At 35.5% G+C, this 17,565-nt stretch overlaps 2 protein-coding genes across 2 annotated transcripts in view; one reads left to right on the top strand and one right to left on the bottom strand.

The window, feature by feature from the left end:
* The window catches only part of LOC125652446 (uncharacterized), a 29,496-nt gene extending 22,158 nt beyond the window's left edge, over positions 1-7,338 (top strand). Inside the window, exons 16-24 of the mRNA XM_048881665.2 lie at positions 2,654-2,778; positions 3,545-3,730; positions 4,777-4,905; positions 5,042-5,138; positions 5,343-5,431; positions 5,981-6,081; positions 6,181-6,277; positions 6,528-6,737; positions 7,113-7,338. Of these exons, the coding sequence (XP_048737622.2) occupies positions 2,654-2,778; positions 3,545-3,730; positions 4,777-4,905; positions 5,042-5,138; positions 5,343-5,431; positions 5,981-6,081; positions 6,181-6,277; positions 6,528-6,737; positions 7,113-7,247 (1,169 nt within the window). The 3' untranslated portion in view covers positions 7,248-7,338. The remainder of the gene's footprint in view (positions 1-2,653; positions 2,779-3,544; positions 3,731-4,776; positions 4,906-5,041; positions 5,139-5,342; positions 5,432-5,980; positions 6,082-6,180; positions 6,278-6,527; positions 6,738-7,112) is intronic.
* A 1,740-nt stretch (positions 7,339-9,078) lies between these two features.
* On the bottom strand, positions 9,079-14,988 carry LOC125651228 (dentin sialophosphoprotein-like). The gene is made up of 2 exons (XM_048879809.2): positions 14,983-14,988; positions 9,079-14,832 (listed from the first exon to the last, which is right to left on the bottom strand). Exons 1-2 carry the CDS (start codon positions 14,986-14,988, stop codon positions 9,079-9,081), a joined length of 5,760 nt encoding a protein of 1,919 aa, XP_048735766.2.
* Positions 14,989-17,565: the final 2,577 nt, after the last annotated feature.

Below are 17,565 nucleotides of genomic sequence, written 5' to 3'. Positions count from 1 at the left end.
TTGATATGCAAAAATTCAACAATTCTATCAATTGAGAGTTTTTGAAAATCTCTCCTTTATTGATTTACTTCTCTCATATTAACTGTCAAATCTGTGTCATTACCTATGATGTTGATTTCACTCCACCACTGACAGAAATGCTATATGTCATGTAAAGATAAACTGCAATGATCTTACAGATCCAATTCTGTTGGTATCTGAGTGGTGAAAATGCTGAGTCTCAACACAGTAGTGATTTAAATCTCTGTTGCATAAAAAAAACACGTTTTCAACATCACTCGGACGTCATATTTGTTGTTTTGGTGTAAGTAAAATCTAAACCAAACCGAAATCCGGAATTTGTAATCGGTGCATCGAATGGTATGAATCGCGGTGCACAGCCCTAGTCGGACATCACATTATGATGAAAAATATAGACATACGCCACGAGTCCTGTTCACCTATAGGGGTGATTAAATTGAATTCCAAGTCTGAGGTTTTTTTAATTTATTTATTCAAAAAAAAAAAACAATCGGAGTCTATGTTTTACCAAGTCTGAGGGTAGTTATTTTTATCAGAATCATGAGAATGTCCTACCTAAATTAATTTATTGTCATAGTGAGATTGGGTTGTAGTGATGACACGAGTGCACTGCTCACCGTGTAGCATCTTCGCTAGCCAAGGGTTTAGGATCTGCTCCTCTTTTCTACAAAGTTTGTAGAGAAGCGGAGTGGATCGTAAACCCTTGGCTAGAGAAGATGACTGTAGACGATTATCAAAAAAGTTCATGGGGCTCGTGATCGTGCTGCATATAAAAACCCTGATTCCGGGATTCTCTTTAAAAAATCACTACTGACAACCCTGATGTGGCATGAAATTGGAAGACTGGATCTAGACCTGCAGTAAACAGGTTGTGGATTAGAGGTGCGAGAATTAAGAGACGTAAACATTGCATGCCATATGACTTACGTAACTAATAGTGTCTTGTCCAAACGATGCCTGTTGGCCCACTAGGCTCAGTAATGATGGGGAAAATCATTGATTTAAAACAAACATATGAAAAAAGAGCACTGCTTCATTATTTTTATTTTAGCTTGTAGGTTTTCATTATAGCCTGTGGATTTTTTACCTGTAGGCTAAAATTAGCCTGTGGTAGAAAAAGTTAATTTCGACCCCTGAGTTTGCATGAACACCAACAGCCTTAGGTTCCTGTAATTTGGATTCAAACTTACTTGTATACTGTTAGTTTTTGAGTTCAAAATTTTTAAGTAGGAAAATGTTCTTTTTAAAAGACATCAAGTAAATGTAGTTGTAGGCCAATGTGTATTTTTAAAAAATGATTTATTCATATTTTTATACCCCCCGCAACAAGTTGTGGGGGGGTATACTGGAATCGGTCTGTCCGTCTGTCTGTATACGCAATGGTTTCCGGGCTCCAAAGCATTATCCTTTCCACCTACCGTCACCATATCATACATATGGACTACCCATGGGATGAAGATGTTCCCTATCGATTTTGGGGTCAAAAGGTCAAGCGCACTGGACATCGAAGTAGCAATATGGTTTCCGGGCTCTAAAGCATTACCCTTTCCACCTACCGTCACCATATCATACATATGGACTACCCATGGGATGAAGATGTTCCCTATCGATTTCGGGGTCAAAAGGTCAAAGGTCAAGCGCACTGGACATCAAAGTAGCAATATGGTTTCCGGGCTCTAAAGTGTTATCCTTTCCACCTACAGTCACCATATCATACATATGGACTACCCATGGGATGAAGATGTTCCCTATTGATTTTGGGGTCAAAGGTCACGCACACTGGACATCGAAGTAGCAATATGGTTTCCGGGCTCGAAAGCGTTATCCTTTCCACCTACAGTCACCATATCATACATATGGACTACCCATGGGATGAAGATGTTCCCTATCGATTTTTGGGGTCAAAAGGTCAAAGGTCACGCGCACTGGACATCGAAGTAGCAATATGGTTTCCAGGCTCTAAAGCGTTATCCTTTCCACCTACCGTCACCATATCATACATATGGACTACCCATGGGATGAAGATGTTCCCTATTGATTTTGGGGTCAAAAGGTCAAAAGTCACACGCACTGGACATCAAAGTAGCAATATGGTTTGGTTTGTCATGCCATTTGTTTTTTACACTCAGAAAAGAGGTAGTTTATACCTATTACCAACACCCTTTGGGAGATTGGGGTAATCGGGGGGTATTCTTAGTGAGCATTGCTCACAGTACCTCTTGTTCAATTTGTCCTTTCAATGTTCAAGATGTGCCTTGATAACAAGAAAATCATTGTGTTTATAACATTAAAACCTGCAGTGTGTCACATCTAGTGTCTTTTGTGTACACTACTTCTGGAGCTAGGGCTAACATTAAATTTTCACTGGTCTGACAAATCAAGAATCCAGTGTATTCAAGGTAAACAATGAGAAAAGCTGACATTAGCTGTTCAAAGAAATAGATAATCATTTACATGCATTGAACCGAATGCAATAATTGTCAGTACAGTGGGTAGTAACATTGATGACAGATTTTGTGATTGTTCATTCTGTTGTATCTGTAACATTGATGACAGATTTTGTGATTGTTCATTCTGTTGTATCTGTAACATTGATGACAGATTTTGTGATTGGTTTTTGTTATATCTGTAGTGACACCTCACACACGATGCAGACTCAAACTTCTAAAATTAGAAAGGATCAAAGATTACCTGCTAATGGAGGAAGAATTCATCAGAAATCAGGAGAGGCTCAAACCACAGGAAGAAAAACATGAGGTACATGTACACAAAATGTAAAAAGCAACATTGTATTTTTATCAGTCAGGGACAAAATGCAAATATGTTATTAGAAAAATAACGCATGCAAGTTATCTTTTTGTCACAATGAGTTACCTCTCTTTGCTCCTGTTCTTCATCAAATACCGCACGATACTCTTAATTAACTGAAACAGGTTATTATTAGTTAACTTGTTTGCATTATATTATGTTAACCTCTCTCACTTTACGTCACATGCACCACAGATTTTTACTGGTGCACCAAGACAATAAACACATGTTTCTTTTATTCAAAATCATGCTTAATTCAGGAAAAGTATTCAAAGTTTTTGATAAAGTGGGGAAAATTGTTAATTTGTGGATAAAGATTTCCCCCCAAAATGTAAATAACATCTCATGATAACAAGTAATATTCGACTAAGCTCCATCTGCTACATACTGCCATTAACAATTGTCATATTAGAGTCTGTGCACTACATCTTTTACATCCCGGAATGCAATATATATCGGTGGGAAATACAAAAAAAAAAAAAAATAGATTTCAGACAAAATCAGTGTCAGACCACTTTAAAGATAAAAAAAATATTAACAATAAAGTGTGAATTTTAAAAACTGTAAATGTTTGAGTAAAATAACTTTATTACATGTTTGCATTATCTCCCTGGCTGTTTATGATGTACAGATTTGTTACCAGAATGTCCTCATTTGCTTCATTGATGTGAAGTCAGTAAGGTTTAAATTTTTTTTCCTGATCCTTTTTAATTAGGAAGAGAGAACAAAAGTGGATGAGTTGAGAGGATCTCCAATGTCTGTTGGCACGCTGGAAGAGATCATTGACGATAACCACGCCATCGTCTCCACTTCTGTTGGAAGCGAACACTACGTCAGCATCCTGTCATTTGTAGACAAAGACCAACTGGAGCCGGGGTGTTCTGTGCTGCTAAATCACAAGGTCTGTTGTACATTAGGGCTGGGACGATTCAAGGTGTGCTCGGTTCGGTTTCGATTTAGGACAGTACAATTAAGTTTTTTTTCGATTCGGTTCATGGTGGGTCCAATTTTACCTGATGAAAGCACAAAAGTTAACAATTTTGATGAGTAGCATACTTTATTTAATTCTATTCAAGTTTTGTATAACTATATGTCTTAATTTGTAAACATCATATCTATTTATAACTGCATATTATAACTTTGACAGTAAAAGAAAACAATAACAGTCTATTAAAATTTGTTATATTAATGTGTAGCTTAAATTTTGGATTATTAAACAAATCTATAGACAATCTAAGATGTATATGATATTGTTTTCATTTACATGTCAAAATTCAATAATTCTATCAATTCAAAGTCTTTGACAATTTCTCCTTCATTGATTTACTTCTTTCTTATATTATCTGTCAAAACATTTAATCTGTGTCATCATCTACGATGTTGATTTCACTCCAGCACTGATAGAAATACTATATGACATGTAAAGATAAACTTCAATGATCTCACAGACCATATTCCGTTGGTATCTGTGTGGTGAAAATGTTAAATCTTAACATAGTAGTGATTTAAATCTCTTGTTGCATAAAAATCCACATGTTCTGCACATCACTCGGACGCTATATTTGTTGTTTTGGTGTATGTAAAATCTAAACCGAACCGAAATCTGGAATTTGTAATTGGTGCATCGAATCGAATGGTATGAATCGCGGTGCACCGCACAACCCTATTGTACATGTACTCATTCTGAAGTTCTATTTAAAATTATGAACAAATGAAATGAGCTTTAAACTATCAATAGAAAAATTAGGCATTGTACCTTCATAAAAGTGTGAACTGAATAATTAAAAGTGGATAATGCATTCTTAAAAGAAATCACATCTCCAAAGTAGAAATATACAAGCCAGTTGTTCAACAGTGGTTAGGGTGACAGATTAATGTTTAGAGTTTTATTGGGTGGTGATTCTGTGTATACGTGTACAGCAATTTGATTTGTGTGTACAAATGTAGGTACATGCTGTGGTGGGCGTGCTAGGTGATGACACAGATCCCATGGTGACAGTCATGAAGCTGGAGAAAGCTCCCCAGGAGACGTATGCAGACATTGGGGGACTGGACCAACAGATTCAAGAAATCAAGGTACAATTAACCTAACTCTGAAGGTTTGAATAATTTGTGAGAAATGTAGAGGAAGGTATGGGAATACAGTCTTGTTGAGGACTATTAGAATTGTTATCATTGTGTTTTTATTTGCTTTCTGTTTTTGCTGCTGTAGGAATCCGTAGAATTACCACTAACACATCCAGAATATTACGAAGAAATGGGAATTAAACCGCCAAAGGGTGTTATTTTATATGGACCTCCAGGGACAGGTTAGTAAATGACTTGTATACAAGCATTTCAATCAACTCATTTAGGATTTTATGGACTATTCATTTCACATGATTTTTATAAAAGTCAAGGATAAAAAATATGTTTGGCAGATATGAATAATTTATTTTTCTTCAGAATTCAATCTTGAAAGTAAGATTGGTGTCCTTTACTTTGCTGTAAAGATGAATGTAAATATTTTGTAGGAAAAACACTTTTGGCCAAAGCTGTGGCGAATCAGACATCTGCAACATTTTTACGTGTTGTCGGATCAGAACTTATTCAGAAATACTTGGTAAGTTATTGTAGATATTTACAGCTCTTTGTGCAGTTAACATGGGCATGATTGTGTTAAAAGTTGGAAGTTTTTGTGAGATAGGTAATACATATGATACTGTCTGTCGAGTTGAGCAAGGATGAATTTAACATTTATTTAGATTATCCTCAAAATTGTTTGAATTTAATTTAACGCACTCTACTTGACTACAATTCATTATTTAGAGTTGGACCATAGAAAAAAATTCTGATACTCATTGCTGAAATTATAAGTCGAGTTGCAGCAAATCAAATATTGTCAAAGGTTTAGACTTAGCTCCCAAGTGATGATGGCTTGAATGCATATTAAAGTTTATCAGTCATCTATATGTCTGTTAACTTTATTACGACTTTCCCTGAGGCACTGGACCTCAGCTGAAAATAGACTCAACACAATCCATCTTGGGGTAAAAGAGACATTGCTAAGGGTAGCTACAGATTTGTTCAAACCTCGGTTCTTGTGATTGAAACGAGACCACCATTGTTATAGTGCCTTTGTGTGTTCATAATATATGTTTCTCCATTTTAGGGCGATGGTCCAAAATTAGTCCGAGAATTGTTCCGAGTGGCAGAAGAACATGCTCCGTCTATTGTCTTTATTGATGAAATAGATGCTGTGGGAACAAAACGGTACTTAAATATTGCAGCATTTCCTTTGTAATCTGAACAATATTTTGTTTGTAATGACCAACATGAAAACTCAAAGCTATATTCATGATTCCATTACAGGTATGACTCCAACTCTGGAGGTGAGAGAGAAATTCAGAGAACTATGTTAGAACTTCTCAACCAGCTGGATGGTTTTGATTCCAGAGGAGATGTGAAGGTTTGTCAGTAGAATTGGATTACTGTAGAGTATTTATAATTCAGTACAGTTGAAGCTGATGCACAGTTTGGAATGCAATCATATATCGAGAATTTTATGATTTAGCGCAATTATAAATTTGCACTCTTGCATCAGTAATGTAGATGCTAGAATACAAACCAAGCTCAAATAAGTACATATACAGTATTGACATCAGTCTTTTATGTAGTCAATTGCTTCAGTGTTAATATCAAGTATTGGTATTTTGTAGGTGGTCATGGCAACAAACAGAATTGAAACCCTCGACCCTGCTCTAATTCGACCAGGAAGAATTGATCGAAAGATAGAATTCCCTCTCCCTGATGAGAAAACAAAGAGGAGAATCTTCACTATTCACACCAACAGAATGACTCTAGCAGAGGATGTCAATATTGATGATTATGTTATGGCCAAGGATGATCTCTCGGGAGCAGATATCAAGGTATAAATTGGTGACCAAGCTCTGCCCAACTGACCTTGTTCGAATATATTTGGAGGTCATGATATATAAGTGAAAACTATAGATATAATAGCCTCTTTGTTGAGACTTTAGATTCAAGTTTTGAATATGATATTGTCTAGTAGTCAATGAATTTCTGTTCCTCCTCCTATGCCTAAAATGACTTCCATGTTTTATCTTAAGAAACTTGAAGTACATCCTTAAGTTAGGGAACTTTTTTGTGACATTTTATTATAAACTGAAGTGGAGTGGGAAAGGGGCATAAATTTACTGAATTTTGCTTATTTGCAGAATGAATTACAATTTTTGAATCGTTAATTCATGCTTATTTAGTTCCTGTTATCTCAATAATTGCAGGCTATATGCACAGAAGCCGGATTACTAGCTCTTAGAGAGAGAAGAATGAAGGTTACAAATGACGACTTTAAATCAGCGAAAGAAAATGTGTTATACAGAAAGAATGAGGGAACCCCTGAAGGACTATACCTATAAAAGAAAAAGAAACTTTCAACATTTTATACAATTTATTTCACAGGCATTGTGAATACTGAACTGTGTTGTTATTAAATTATGTGTAACTTCATTTCATGTTTGTGTTTACTAAAGTATAATTATATTTGAAATTGGTGTAAAAGTTTAACCCTATTGCTGTCTGAATCCATTAGATCCCCTACCACTTTCACTTGCTCAAGCACTTCAACACAGTTAGAAAATGTTGTGTAAATTGATCTCGGCCGTTTGTTTTCTTCATTTATTTGTAACAGAAAAACCCACCCAAAATCCTATTACATTAGTGAAAAGACAACATAATTACAAATGTATACCATAAATATCAGGATGAAAACATTTCAATTAAGACGATTATCAATGAGGATACAATCATTCTTTGAAAGTATGAAGTAGGATCCAAACATTCCTAATACATTGACAATATGCAACGATGCCTGATTTTTATATCTTTGGGGATGCCATCTTATTTTCATCATATCTTGTAGTAGACAACGACTTTAATATTCAAATTTAAAAAAGATGTAACGAAAACGGAAGATGGCATCCCAAAAGATATTAAAAGCGTGTGTAGCAGTCAGCCGCGCTCGATCTCCGGTGGCCAGATAGCTCTGTTGGTAGAGTACCTGACGAGAGGGTTTGAATCCCTGTCTGGTCCGTTACATTTTCTCCCTTCCTGTTACACACGTATCGTTGCAAATTGTCAATGTATTATGAATGGTTGTATTCTACGTTATACTTTCAAAGAATGATTGTATCTAGCGTTATATTTTAATTATCGTTAATGATCGTCTTAATTGCAATGTTTTCATCCTGACGTTTATGGTATACATTTGTAATTATGTTGGCTTTTCACTGATGTAATTGGATTTTAGGTGGGTTTTTTTTTTGTTTACACGACATTTTCTAACTGTGAAGTGTTTGAGCAAGTGGGAAGGAATCGAACCGAATGCTTTATATCATTTGAACAAGAATTTCTTGCGTTGCCCAATACGCTATATATTTTTAAAGCATTGTATGTATAAAGCTGTGTGCTGTTATTTGAGGGAAGGAACATATATGATTTTACAAAACGTTTGTTTAAAAGTCATCACATTTAAGTAAAAATAAAACAATGTCTAAAATCCGATATAACCAGTAAGGTGATATTACAGGAGTTTGAAGAGTATCGTTTAAAGTCACCATTTCGTACATTCTATGGTCGTTATAGTGATCTTATTTGCAAATAAAAGTATCATTAGATCATGCTGTCAGACGTGATTCATACCAGTTGTTCATTGTTTACATATTAGTTTTCTCTACGGATTACTGTGTACCTGATCAAGACATAGGGCTCACGGTGAGTGTGACTGGTCAACAGGGTATGTTTACTCCTTTTAGGCACCTGATCACACCTCTGGTGTGTCAAGGGGTCCGTGTTTACCGTACGCGTAATGTTGTATTCTTTATAAGAGTTGTGAGATTGATAACTGTTTGCTATCCTATATTCCATGATATTAATACAGTGCCTATGTCCTTTGAATACCCCAAACTTTGAAATAATGAGTTGTACATTTTCAGATTTTATTTTCAAATCACAGTGGCATTGCCTGCAGTACCACAATACATATTAATAAATACATCAAAATAAATAAGCTCTATTGATAATAAATAACATTATACAAGTGATACAAATGATTTAACAGTTGGACATCGTGAACAAATATGGAATTCATACAAAGACAAGGGACTGCATGGTATATTGTAATAAAACAGAACACGATGATACAAGATCAATACTGAAATGGAAATGAGTCAAAAAATTCACATGATTCATCTAATAATTGCTCTTAGTGACAACGGGATGAACTATTACCGAGTCATCAGCATTGTTTCCCTCATACATGTAGCGGTGTTGGTCGTATTGGTTTCTTGTGTAACTGTTGTCACTGCCTTGGGACACTCTTCTGAATCCATGTGTACTATTTCTTGGTCGATTTATCAAGATATCGGACAGTCTTGATAAACCATTTCTTGTTCGTGATTCACTGTAGTTTTTACGGAAATTATTCTTACTCTTTCCAAAATTTATTTTAAGTCTTCTAGATCTATAACCAGATTTTCCAGATCTTGGTCGTGTATTAGAAGACTGAAGTTTGTACAAATATTTCCATTGACTTGGCAAATATGTAGAGAAAGTAGATTCATAGGGCATATATGCACCACCATTGTAGTTTAACGGAGTACCTGTGCCGTAAGATGAGGAACGATAAGAAGGAGGATTGTAGTGATTTCTTGATTTGTGTGATTTAGAGCGTTTATAGTTTGAGTACGATCCTCCACTGTAAATAGTTCTCCTCCTTGGTGGATTGCCATACAAGTCGTGCTTTAATGTTGGTAATTTCATTTGTAGATTTGAAGAATTGGGAGAATCCTTAGCTTTCAAAGAACCATACCCTGATTTCTTCCTTTGCCAGAATTGCTGTAAGTTGACCAGTTTCTTAAGAAGCCCCTTCACTCTTCCATTGTTTTCGTATTTCATGTGAGTGTTGTAGTTCTTCTTAGTGTCATAATCAGTATGTTTACCACTGCTTGATTCATCGAAACCGAAAAGGAACATGTCGCTGATCATCTCTACAGCATTCTCTAATTCATCGTCATCTCTTATTTCATCATTCATCTCATCATAATTGTCATTTTTATTACTGTTGTTTTCATCACTTGTTTCATCTTTACAATTGGATTTATCATCGTATTCTTTGTTCTCTGGATATTCTTCCTCGTTCTTTTCATATATATTGTGTTCTACCATAGACGTGTCTTCTTCATTGTCATTTTCCTTATTTTTACCATAGTCTTCTTGCTTTTTCTCTGTAGGATTTTCCTCATTCCATTTTGTTCTGCCCTTTTTATTATCTGTTAGTTCCTCTGATCTTTTTTCATTGCTACCCTCTCCCTTTTCCTCTGTCGTATCGTCGTCTTTTGGTCCTTCGCCACTGCTTCCTTCCCTGCTTTCTTCAATTCCGCCAGTTTCAATCAGATCCTTTGGTTCTTCATCGCTATTATTTCTATTAATTTCATCTTTAATTTCATCTTTGTTGTGTTCTTCGCTGGGTTCTTCAATACTATTTTTGTTGCTGTTATCTTTGACTATGTCCTGCTCTTTTGGCGCCTCGTCTTTACTTCTTTCATATTTATTTGTTGTCTCTTCTGTTTGTTGTTCTTTTGGTTCTTCGTGATCATTGCTGTAACCCCTTTCCTCTTCTAAGTATTTTTCTTTCAGTTGTTCCTGGCTTTCCTCACTGTTATGTTCTTTTCCAGATTCTTCATTTTCAACTTTACTTTCGTCTGCTCTCTGTTCGCTACTTTCGGCTGTTTTTTGTGAGTATGCCATGTCTTCATTGCTCTGATCCTTCTTTTCATCAGATGTTGAAGTTCCGTGTTCGTTCGACATGCCGTGACTATCATATTCAATTATCTGCTTATCGTCATTGGATTTCTCATTGCTGTCATGTCCATTTTTGGTCTCTTCGTTTTGGTTGTATTCTTTGGACTCGCTAGAGAATACCTTTCTTAATTGATTTTCTTTGGTCTTCACCTCTGTGTCTAGATTTTCACTGCTGTCGTTGTCATTAGTGTCAAATAGAATTCTTTCTTCGTAAAAGTGCTCATCACTATCGGATTTACTTTCAATGCTGTTTTCAGAAGTTTGCTCCTCTGATGAAATAGAATTCATGGTCTCTTTAGATGCACTCTCTATTTCTGATGCTGCATTATTGCCTGTGTTTGCTCTGTCATTTTTCTCTGATGTTTCGTTACTGTCTTGTCCTGATATTTCTTCGGTATCATCTTCATCGGATCTGTTCGTATCTTCGGTGCTTTTGCTTGACACATAATCGAAATCCTTTACCTCTTTCTCTTCACTGTCATCAGAATCCACCCCAAAACTTGTTGATTCACTGCTGTATTCGTATGAACTGCAATATTTCCCTTCACATGAAATGTCTTTTGATGAACTGTCAATATCTTCACTTTCTCTGCTCGAGGATCCTTTGTCATCGTCCCTAAAAAAGCTTTTATTCTCGGAGTAAGATTCGCTACTTACTGATGTGTGACTAATTTTTAATTGATTTTCAATTGAATTACTTTTTTCTTTTGAAATACTGTCCTTTTGTAGTTGAATTTCTCCACTTTCAGCCGAGTCACTGTTGATATACAATTGTTTGATATTGCTTTCTTCGCTGGAATCGCTGTTGTCGCTTTGATCTTCTCTTGTGTATGAATTGTTGATTTGAAATCCATCATTCTTGTCATCGTTAATTTCTGTTGAATCGCTGTCGGCAGACTTCTCAGTAGTGCTTGTTTCTATCTTAGACTCGCTGTTTTCTATCTTGCTTTCACTACTGCTCTCGTCTGAATTCGTATCAACAGTTTTCGAATTTCCATCAAATTCTTCACTGTCGTTTGCATCCTCTGTGGAATAACTGCCTTCAGTACGAATCGGATTTTTTCTGTCTATTTTAGAGTCATTTTCACTACTAGAAGCTTTTTGATGAGTAGATTTGCCCCCATTATCAAACGAAACAGAGTTTACTCTTGGAAGCAAAGATTCTCCACCCTCCTCTTTGGATTCACTATTTGCATATTCCTCACTTTCGGTTGTGTCCTCTGTGGAGTAACTGTCTTCATTATAAATTGGATTTTTTCTTTCCATTTTAGAGTCATTTGCACTACTAGAAGCTTTTTGATGAGTAGATTTATCCCCATTATCAAACGAAATAGAGTTTACTCTTGGAAGCAAAGATTTTCCACCCTCCTCTTTGGATTCACTATTTGCATATTCCTCACTTTCGGTTGTGTCCTCTGTGGCGTAACTTTCTTTATTATGATTTGGATTTTTTCTTTCCATTCTAATGTCATTTTCACTACTAGAAGCTTTTTGATGAGTAGATTTGCCCCCATTATCAAACGATAAGGATTTTACCCCTGGAAGAAGGGATTTTCCATCCCCCTCTTTGGATTCACTATTTACATATTTCTCTGTATCTTCCCCTGAATTACCACTTCCAAACGAAATTTTAATAATACCATTAATGTCATAGTTTTCAACACTGGCGTCTTCTGACTGACTGAAATGATTCTTATTCATGTTCTCTTCCATTGATGCACTGCTACTTTCTTCATATTGTAAATTATTTTTTCCGTCATAATCTTTACTTTTTACTGTGGAATCTTCATCCAGTTTCATTAAATACCATGGATTATGCTTTTCACTTGATTCTTTACTTACACTTTGCTCATTTGAATCTTCCTTGGATATTTCCTCAAACAAATTTTGTGTTGACTCCTCTTGATTGACATGTACGGAGGAACCTTTTGATTGTAAAGCATCATGTAGAACATTTTGATTATCATAAATGTCTTTTTCATTGGAATTTGTTTTTTCGCTATCACTTCCATGTCTACCATATTCTTCTTCACTATCAAAACCATATATTCTTTCCTCTTCTTCTTTTGATACTTCTGAGTACCTTTCATTCGAAAAATGAGAGTGAAGAGGTTTAGGCAAAACTTGAGAGGTCATCAAATGCTCTTCACTAGAACTCACATCCTCTGCATTCCTATCTGTCTTTTTGGTGTATGTATTTGATTGAGTGATACTACCAATTGTCATTTCAGAAAGAATCTTCCTGGAGTCCAATGTTGTATCTGTGATTTCTTGACTGTTTGAACTTTCACCGTTACCTTTATCATTCCGCTGTTTATCTTTCTTTGCTTCCAAACCTTGTGAAGAAGGTTGCTGTGTGTCTTTAGGCTGCTGACTTTGTTGGCGAGTGTATTGGTGATCTGTAGTTAACCATTCATTGCCTTCACTGCTACTGCTGTCCTCATTTGTATCTCTAACTTCTGTAGACGACAAATGGTGCACGTTTTCTTCTCTTGCAGCAAAGTCAAATGTGTGGGAGACTGTGTTTGTATTTGATGTATGATTCTGTGTATTTTGTATTGGAGTTGAGGTAGATGTTGGATAAAGTTCGATATCGAAATTAAGTTTTTCGTTATCATAATCTTCAAAATGATCATCGTAGTCATTGAAGAGATCAAATATTATCTTCACAGCATCTTCTGCATTTGTTTGATCTGATTTTAACAGATGATTGTCATAGTAATCTTGCACATCTTCTGATGGATGTAAATCTAAATTAGGGATGATTGTAGTGGAATCAAATTTGAGGTCAGACAAAATTTCTTCCTCGCTACTCTTTGATGTATCGCTTTCTACAGAATTAGTACTTGTATGCTGTGGTACGTTGTGTTTCGTAGCCTCATCATTTTGACTTAGTATCTTTAAAATGTCCAAATGGTTAGTATTTTCCTTACTGTCAGCAGTCTTCCCGGTACCTTTGTTAAAGTATGTAACTGATAATGGTAATTTTTCACTGCTGTCACTGTATATCACTGGTTTCAAATTCAGTGATTCTTGGAATGGTTCAGAGTGAAGACTGGTTTGTTGATACACAGTATACGGAGTGGTTGATGGCGGAGGAGAATAAACGTGACTTGGATCTGTTGAATGTTGATTAGCATTGACCTTTTCTTCCTGGTGAGGATACTCCCCCAAATAAGGAGGCCGAGAAAGTAAACCACGATCGGAAAGATGCATAGGCGGTGGATGTGTCTTCTCAAAGTTGAAATCTCTTTGCACTGCTGTTGGTACATGATGCGTGTCGTAATCTGTGGATGTGAAACCTGATATTCTCGAATCGTGATTTGTATGAGATTTTGTGGAAACATGGTTGAAGGAGTGAGATGCAGACTGAATTTTAAGTGGTGAATTTGTATGCTGGCGATTTTGCATGCTAACTGTAGACGGTTTATATTGAATCGCTGAATCGGATTTCATATCTTTAAGAACTGACCTCTGTGATGGGTTGGATTCGACACCAGGAAACACTGTGTTTAATAAGTGTTCAACATCGTTACTCACTTGATCTTTTATGACTTGAAGTTCAAGCTGCGTCTGCGCATTGTGTTGTGGAGCTTCTTCCTCCCCAGAATCCGGCGATTTTTCTTGACTGTTTTCAATATTTTCTCTTGAAATTTCCTGACTTCCTGATTCATGTTCCGTGCTATCATCGAAGCTGCGGTGTTGCATAGAGAACGCTTTTGCCTTTTTCTCTTCATTACTCTCTTTGTTAGCGTCCCTGCTAACTTGCTTTATGGCATTGATGAAAATGAACTGTCTTCGTTCTACTGGAAGACGCTGAAGAAGATTCCCCAGTAATCGAATTTTAATTAGTGTGTAAAGATTGTTCTTCGCCACTTCCTGAGGTGTAGGGCCTGCTGATCGTTCGTCTTGCTTATCGATCGACACATTTCCTGTTCGGTTCGAGTACCTCACTGAATTATTCTCACTTAGATTTACCGGTGTCACAGTTTCAGTTTGATTTATACTCGGAACATTTGTAGTCTGAATTTCAGTGGTGTTGAAATTATCAGAATCCTCAATGGTAGACTTCGTTATCGTTGTGCTATTTTCTGTAATTGCATTACAAACCGTGGTCAGTAATATCACCATGGACGCAGTCCCCTGAAAAAGTACACAAGTGCATATAAAAGGAAGTATAAACAAAAATAAAAACAGTGAAAAGTTTTGAAACTGTTAACATAAAGAAATTTGTTTTAAATATTTTCATATTGTCATCTGAAATATGTAATTATCTTTAAATTAGATACTTACCTTCATTGTTCTTAGTTGAATCGCTCACGATATATGTATATTTGTTTAATGTTCATCTACCTTTTCTCTTAACAATAATCTTTTTCACATTTCTAAGCCCTTTTATATATATATGTCAGATTACAATTACCGAAGTGTAATAAATCAATTAGCTCAAAAATATCAAAATAGACTGTTTTGCATACTTATGTTTTACGACAATTGACGATTGACATTGAGTGAAAGTTTAACAGTCGGCGATTTGGACAGATCGTCAGCGCAGCCGACAAGGAACCAGACGTGTCGCTCAGGTACCAGAGTCTCGCGCTCAATGTTACCATTGTGACATCATCATAGCGACGACAGAGGCAATATCCGCACGTCTTTGACGAATTTGATAGATTATGTTTTTGTTCTTTGATGAAATAAAATTTGAGGTATGATAAATATTTTTTATATGGAAATATATATATATAAACACCATTTTGGGGAACGAAACAAAACAGTTTCGGGAAATTAAGTAGGTTAATATATAAAACACGGGACATTGAATGTTATAGATGATGCTGTTCTATCACCATATCAAACGTAAATAAAAGTTGATTTGCTTTCCTTGTTTGTAGAAAGATGATGTTCATAAATACGACATGAGTAGAAACAGCACATTATACAACTAAATTAATGGGAAAATATGTTGATTCGTGTGTAAATTTAAACAAAAAACAATTTATTTGGTATCATTTCATAAATTTTAGTATTGAAAGAAAGTACAATGTAATAAAGATACACACAATTATTTATTATATTTTCCAACACATTTATATTATACATTCCCTTTCTCTATTTTGAAGTTTCTTAAATTGCGTTCATTCGTCTATGATAATAGAGAAGATAAAAACACTCCAAATACATGTAGCTGTTAATATCGGCATTGTGTTTTTTTTTTTTTTGTTATTTCAGGACACAACTCCTGTTTAAATATGTCAAACAATTATTTTGGGAATCATCAGTATTCAAAAGTACACCAAATCCATTATTTAAATTTGATAAACGTAATTGATATATGCACTTTTCCTAGATATTTCCAGAATGCTTAGATTCTTGTAATTGATATTCAGTTTATATATAGAGCTTCATGAACATTAATATTTTGTAAAATACTCTAACGTGTTCGGTTGATAAATCACTTCATTAAGTAGACCTCTGACGCCTAGAAAAGTAAATAAATAAGATGATAAATTCTACGATCTATTTTGCATTTATTCATTTTTCACAGAAAAAAAAATGATATACAATATTTTTAAAGCAAGAATACGCTCATAAATCAAGATAAGAAGAAACGGGTGTATGAAATAATGATGCATTCATTCGAACCCGCGCCGATAGAGGTGAGAGGCCGTGTGATTTTGAGCGCGATGCTCTAACCAGGCCACTGTCTGTAGTATAGGACTGAAGTGCTGCGCACCAATTTAAAGTTCAACGGAATGCTGTAGCATCCATCTGATTTAGAGGTGTAGATATTTGGCCACCAAGACGTACAAGGTACATAAATCACTCAGATTCCGAGAGCCCACAGAGTTCTGCACACAACTCGACATTGAAGCTATTCTACGAAAGTTAATATACCAGAAAAAAAATTGTAATACGAAAATTGTGCATGTATTTCAAAGATAGGGACGTAAAGTAACAAGTGTGATTGATTTATTGATTGGTTGTTGATTGGTTGATTGATTGATTGATTGATTTGATTGATTGATTACATAGTGTTATCTTGTTGTCGCAGTACTACGCAGTAACAACGTTTTACTGCTGTAGGCGGAAGATGAGATCCTTACTTTAATGATAGGGGAGTAGGAGTTAATCGTTACTTACCTCTATGAAACACCTGTTGTGTGTTGGGGTATCATATTTCAAACTGACGGGGCCAAACTTTTAGGAGTGGATATAAGAAGGGGGTTCCTGGACTTGAAATTTCACAGCTCGTCCATTTCGCTTTTCCCATTCTCCAATACTAGTATATTTCCTTTATGAATATTAGTTTCTCGAAAATGAAATAAATTATTGATGGTCAACATAAATTTCTAATTGTAATTATCTACAAATTAGTTTTCTTTCTAGTCAGTTGCTTTTAATTATGATAATTAATTGATTATTATGATTAATCATTTGTGTTCTTCCTTTTATGTACAAAATTGCTGGAAGTTTTCACGTAAAAGGAAGTTTTTATTTACCATGAAGAGAGTACATGTAACCATGGTGAGTGGTGCCATTAGTTGCTGAACACCATGTTAAAGTTTCAACACCCACCGGGAATTGTCTGCATGTTCACGGGCCTGCTATGAGTTAAAAAGTGCTTAAAATAATTAAATAGTGGTGTTATGACTGAAATATATATAAGATAGGACAATTTTCATTTAATTCAATATTTGGTGACAAAGTGACAGCTAATGCCCCTTTAATGATACCGTAAGTTTCCCTCGTCCTTGTTAAAACTCCGTAAAGCAACCAATATAGAGATAATTTCATCACGAGTCGGCAGCATTTCATTGACTGAATATGAAAATCACACCTTTTGGGTCTTGATCGATGGACACTCGGAATTCT

Source organism: Ostrea edulis, chromosome 5 (assembly GCF_947568905.1).
Source record: "Ostrea edulis chromosome 5, xbOstEdul1.1, whole genome shotgun sequence".
In the NCBI taxonomy this organism is placed as follows: Eukaryota; Metazoa; Mollusca; class Bivalvia; order Ostreida; family Ostreidae; genus Ostrea; species Ostrea edulis.
Note: the sequence above shows the minus strand (reverse complement) of the source record. Positions and strands in the feature narration are given on the sequence as shown.